Below are 6,274 nucleotides of genomic sequence, written 5' to 3'. Positions count from 1 at the left end.
TTTGGGTGTATGCAAAACTGTAATAATTCTTTCCAGGAGTTTCACGCCAGACAGTGTGTTCATACTGCAAATATATAAATATTGCAATACTTTCATCAGTGGGCCATATACTTAGTCACCGTTATGTTACCTACTTCAGTTATAGATAGTGACTTAAAAGACATTAGGCTGTTTGAATGGAAATCTTTAAGATTACAGCTTTAGCCTGTAGCTATTCCTTAACAAAACAGTGCATTGTTTGCTAGGTAAAAAGTAATTTAGTTAGCCTGTAGCTATTCCTCATCTTAACAAAAAATTACATTATTTGCTAACTAGCTAAAAAGTCAGTTAGTTCATAGTCTCATGTCACGTCATGTCACATTGTCAACATGGTACATGGATACATGAAGCAGAACATAGTGGGTCATATGTCTAATGCGTTTTGAAAACTTAGGGCTTTCTTCTTCATAAAACGTGTTGGACATCATCACATTTTTGTAAACACTTTTTATTAATTTACATTAGTAAGCTACAGGACAGTATCTTTCAAAACACGACCTGCGTGAAAGAGAAAAAAATCAATGCGTCATTGAAACCAGCACTTTTGAAAATGCACTTCCGAACGCGTCTCTGTCCCCAGCACATTTCAAACCAAACTGACGCCCATGAGTACAGACCTTGCAGAGCATCAAGTGTCTGCTGCGATCTGGAGGTTAGACTTAGAAAACTCAGGGACAACAAAGAATGTGTCACCAAAAGTCAATGTAAGGACTTTATTTAAGTCCTTATATTGTATAAGTTTAGTTATTTGATTTGTCCGAAAAGAATTAGGTCCACGGAAATTGGGGGGGAGGTATGTTTTGTATAAAAAAAGAATTAGAATTCATGCACTTCAAATTGAAGTTGAGTTAGCATGTTTCACCTCAAACTCCTTGTTTGCTACAGTATAATACATAAACAAAAGCAAACAAAGGTGTCACTGTATGCATTATTTGCATTTTTGTATACAGTGAACCTCGGATTGTGCCTATGACAGTTTACTTTCAAAAGCTGGTACAAAGACACTGTTAACACAATCTCGATTATAAATCAATTAACAGACACAAAATACTGTTTGTCTTTGTGTTTCCTACATCCAGCTGTCCTGCCAAGCCCCCGTTGGCCATCAGCCATCTCATCAACAACAAGGCCAGCATGCTACGGGAGCTGAAAAGTGCCTTTGACCAAAGGGTTAACAAGATGTCTCAGAGCTACGTCGACATCCTGGAGCTCAAAGCCAGGTCGGGCAAACATCCAGTCCCAACAAATAGATTTATTCTGTCCTATTTGTTTTCCATATCCATCAAGTATCGGCATGACGATTACCTGCCATTGAATGCTGCATGTCTTAGATGCTTCATCTTTACTAAATCCTTCTTTTTCCCCAACAATTTTATCTTAACAGGATAAATAGATTATCAAAAGTGATATTTAAAGGAATAGTTGATAGCACTTGACGGTATCTAGATAAGAGTGGCGTGACACAGTCATGACACATGAACCCTAACCATAACCTGTCATGACAAAACCGAATGACACCTACTAAAAGAAGCGTTATGTCATAAGCGTTTATGACTTGTTTATAATGTTTATGACAACTTCATGACAGTGTCATCTCCCTCTTATGTAGAGCCCTTCAAGTAAAGTGTAACCAAATAGTTTTACATTTTCAAAATGTGCTGTCTCGCTAAACCTCCAAATCAACTGTGATGAAGCCGTTTTGTCATAAGATCCTTCATAACCCTCCTTAACAAACCCTTCTGGTGCTATTACTCATGTAACAACCATGTGTGTCCTGTTATATTAGTCTGCTTGCTTATACCGTATTTAAATATAACTCAAATACAGTTAGTGTGTAAGATAATATGAGCTCTTGTAGGTGCCTCCATTTCAGTTTTCTTCTCCCACCCAGGGAGAGGTTAAATAGTGGTCTCCAAAGGTACCGAGCCCTGTGTCACGTGACCGAATACCATGGCCTTCCTCATCATGTGACCTGTGTGTCTCAAGAGACAGAGGCTCCAAACAAGAACAATACAAACAAGCACAGCAACAATATGTGGTATGCGACCTGTTGAAGACATTATCTTGTGTGGAATGTGGAGTAGGGGGGGGCTTGGGTGAGGTCAGATTTATGTTTGCGTCAGTGGAACTGCATCCACAAGTGGTATGCATATGTGTTACGTAACTTGCACATTACAGCTAATAAACACCATATTTTGAATGTGTTGTAACATGATGTTCTCGGTGGATCTGACACTCATGCTGGTTTGTTTTGTCATTTTCTTCCAGGTTGTCCACTCTGCTGAGCGGCCTGCCTGAGAAGGTGTGCAGGGAGCATGCGGTGACCCGGGTGCTGGAGAAGCTTAGTGGCTTTGCAGAGCAGCAGACCCTCAAGGTTCAGCCTCAGATTCTCCTGAAGGTGCTGGGGGGTCTGGAGCCATGGGAGCTCTGTCTGCCTGAGCTGTGTGTGGCCATCCAGGTACACAAATCACATGTTTCACAAAGAAAAGAAAGTTACAGTAAACAGGGACACATTTCCACATTTGTCAAGGAATTGCTGCAACAAATAATAATATAATAATATAAATAATAATAATAAATACAAAATTTATATCCCACAGCTTATACTAAGAAAATTAAATAAAAAATGAGGCCTTTACCGTAGACAGATTAAAGTCACATTGACCTCAATGCTTAAGCAAAGATCTCATATAAACGTATATGTAAAACAGTAAATAGAGTCTGCAATCCGTTAATCTTTTAAAATTGTAGGTCTAAAATCCACAAACTCAACCAACAGTTTACGGATTTTGTGTTGCACCGTGTCATTGGTACAAATTAGTTTGCCAAAAAAATGCTGCGAACAGAGACTAGAACACTACACTGGATGATCTAAATGCAAACTAAGTTTACAGATTTGGTAATGAAGGCTTATTTCCAAGATTGTGATGAATTTGCAAAAAAGTAGGGTTTTTGTAGATTCCACCAGTTCAAGATTCAAATTTTCAAACAAGCTAAAATTGTCACTATTAAATGTAATATTATTGATCTTTACAACTGAAATCTGGGCAAACGTGATCCTGGGCTCTGAGTTGGGTAACAGTGTAAATCAGAATGGAGGCATTGGACAAAATGGTGATGCCAAATTCTTATTGCAGTCGGATAGCAGATTAAATATTGTCTTGTTTGTTCCCATTGAATATATTCTCTAATGATGTATTTCAGCAGGGTCCATGTCATATAAAAGAGATTGAATAGTTGGATTTTATTAAACTCCTCAGATTTTTCCCCAAACTTTAAGCCTGACAGTAAACTCTCAGTCACTGCCACCAAACCATCAATTAGGGACGAGCCCCACTCCCAAAACTTACAGACTCCAGACCCTCAGAACACGCCCCTACCGGTCAGAAATGAGAGGTAATAGATCCTTCCCAGACTCCAGAGCAGATAGCTGAAGGTGTAATGACAGGAAGGCAACTCATAAATGTCACTTGAGGACAGTAAAGGTAGTTCACTGATATAGAGAGAGTTGGGGGCGGAGGGTTGGCACTGGCTGTTTTCTCACTGTGATGCTTTTCAGGGCAGTATGTGACAATGTCCCTCTCTGAAACTCAAAACAGAGTCAAACAGACCACAGATGACTTGTTTTAGTTTCCATTTCTGGCTCAGCGTGAGGACTCCAGTGTAAGCTGGAAAGTTTGTACCAGGTGTGGGGCACCAAAGTATAATTTGGTTTGGTTGCCAGCAGTGTTTTTATACAAAGCCAACATAGATATGCTCGTAATTTCAATCAACAAGACCAGAATCCATGATTCTAAATATACAACTGATCAATGGATCAGTTGTATATTTAGTTGTTATATCTTATTTCTTAGTGTGAGGTATCAACATACATTTTTGCTCCTTTCTGCCTGTGTCTGTCTATATTTTGTCTACATCCATGACCTTCCGCTTCTGGGATTACTCCGTTCCGCCAGGAATTTTGCCGTTACCTTCTGCTTTCATTGTGTTGGAATTTTAAACGGTTGATTTATGAGGACTATGGTTAACTGCTCCTCAGATCTCTGCAGGGTAAATCCAGACAGCTAGCTAGACTATCTGTCCTATCTGAGTTTTCTGTTGTACAACTAAAGCAACCTTTTAACAAGCACATGTTCCACCAAAACAAGTTCCCTCATGAGGCTATTTTGCAGCGACACCGGACCTCCATGCGGCGCTTAGCTCTGCCTATTGGTTTAAAGAAATGCCAGTAAACCAAAGCATGTTTCTCTTCCATCCCGGAATGCTATGTGGACTAGCCAGACCCTCCTTTGCAGCGCTGTGGAGGAATGTCTGGCAATGCAGTAATATGAACTCTATTAATTCTCCTTCTGTCTTCTTCAATGTCAGATTGCCACGGAGCATGTGGTCCAGATGCCCAGGGAGGAGTACAATGCTTGGCTGTGTTCAAGGGTCACCCTGCCCCCACAGTACCACCGTGCCCCTCAAACACCAGGTGAACCACACTCTTTTAAGACCTGGACGAAGGCTACAGGCATGGACAAATAAATGAATGGAACAAAAGCACACCAGGGTTGTAAATGAAATGTGAGGCTGTAAGCCTGAAATTGCCTAAAATAAGCATTTAGTGTAAGGGCAAAGGTTGATTAAAGTGATTAAAATAGGAGTAGTTATTTTACCTTCCACCTGATCCCTGTTCACTTGAAAGTAATAATGTTGTGCACCACACAGCCAGCAGCAGAATCAACTTCAGACACATCACAATAGGTAACAAATAAAAAAAGTTAGAAGACATAATTGTAATTTTTTCATAGTTCAAAAAATTGGCCAAAGAAAAGGAAGGATTAGACTAATGGTACAGCTTTTATACCCTAATAAGCTCGTGGTCGTGCATGTGTACAGGATAAATAATACAGGCACACACAATAAGGGGGGAAGCGGGAAGTAGCCTTTCAATCTATTGTCAAGGATTACAAAAAGAGCAACTAAATACCTTCCTTTCTAACATATTTCCCTGTAAGGCTACAGTGGTAACTCACAAGATCACGTCACATTTTGGTAAAATCATTGGTTCTTTAGTGCTATGTGGTAACTGTTTGTTTATTTCTTTCAATTAAATTTGCCAGTACTCTCTTTAATTGCATCTTGCTGGGATAAAGTTTTTCTGTATGTGGTACTTTTCATTGCTTGTTTTGTTATGGCAGCCATTGCCATAGCCAACTACCCAGTTCTTCTGTTATTCATTCAATCTAAACAGACCAAATTTTGCCAAATGTGAAAACCCATCCCTTCCTGTTTGCAGGAACATTTTTCCTGGAAAGACATACTTGACTCAGTGTTTAGACCAGCAAATGTGCTTTAAACATGTCTTCAGAATGGGCCAGTGTGAATCACTACCACACACAGTACATTGTTTTTTGTCTGTAGAGAGCCATTAAACAGACATTTACATGAAAGTATTAAAGGCTACTATTTGAAATATGTCTGTTGATCCCAGTTGACATAAACAATCCAATTGGGTAATGGATGAACAATCCTATTTACCGACACTCAGTTGTGTTGTTGAACCCAGCCAAACATTCAGTGACCTTTAACTCTGCCTCGTCTCCAGATGGGTTTGTGAATAAAAGAGGCTGACCTTCAACTCTGCCTGTTAGATAAGAATAATGAACTCCCTTTTCATTGCCTCGATTTTGGAGGAATTGAATTTGAATGGAACTGAAATAGTGTCTCGTGACTGTGAATGTTTGAACCTAATGTGGATGAGCAGTGGATGAAAAAGCAGACAACATGGCAATATAAGGGATATATTACAGTAACTACTGCTTTTGAAAGCAAATTCTAGTACGTTCTAGTCCTCCTTATCCATTTTTGATAACATGTACCGTACTCCCCAGGGCATATCTACACTGTGTGTGTGTGTGTGTGTGTGTGTGTGTGTGTGTGTGTGTGTGTGTGTGTGTGTGTGTGTGTGTGTGTGTGTGTGTGTGTGTGTGTGTGTGTGGAGCAGCAGCATATAGAGTGAAAGGGAAAAGTGTCTTGCCTGGAAGAGGAGGGGTGGGATCAGGAGCAGGGGCAACAGCGAGCCAACACTCATTTCAGGAATGCCACACAGTCTGGAGGCCCAGCTCAACCCACCCCCACAGTGTTCGCTTAGCCCTGGGCAGGGGGATGGTGGGGTGCGGGGCGGCAGAGGAAAACATGAGGGGGGAACAAGCATTCTTTCATTTTAACTTCTCACTCAGGTTTTAGAACT

At 40.3% G+C, this 6,274-nt stretch overlaps 1 protein-coding gene across 4 annotated transcripts in view; it reads left to right on the top strand.

The window, feature by feature from the left end:
* LOC116690296 (coiled-coil domain-containing protein 60) overlaps positions 1 to 6,274 on the top strand; it is a 34,892-nt gene extending 28,618 nt beyond the window's left edge. For 3 of the 4 annotated variants that reach the window (XM_032517129.1, XM_032517130.1, XM_032517128.1), the window contains 4 exons: positions 1,119 to 1,259; positions 1,931 to 2,077; positions 2,308 to 2,497; positions 4,408 to 5,679. In XM_032517129.1, coding sequence (XP_032373020.1) covers positions 1,119 to 1,259; positions 1,931 to 2,077; positions 2,308 to 2,497; positions 4,408 to 4,566 — 637 coding nt within the window. In that variant the 3' untranslated portion in view covers positions 4,567 to 5,679. Of the gene's footprint in view, positions 1 to 1,118; positions 1,260 to 1,930; positions 2,078 to 2,307; positions 2,498 to 4,407; positions 5,680 to 6,263 lie in introns of those variants that run through there. The other variant, XR_004332224.1, reaches the window with a different exon arrangement.

The sequence above is a fragment of the Etheostoma spectabile genome, chromosome 5 (genome assembly GCF_008692095.1).
Source record: "Etheostoma spectabile isolate EspeVRDwgs_2016 chromosome 5, UIUC_Espe_1.0, whole genome shotgun sequence".
NCBI lineage: Eukaryota > Metazoa > Chordata > Actinopteri > Perciformes > Percidae > Etheostoma > Etheostoma spectabile.
Note: the sequence above shows the minus strand (reverse complement) of the source record. Positions and strands in the feature narration are given on the sequence as shown.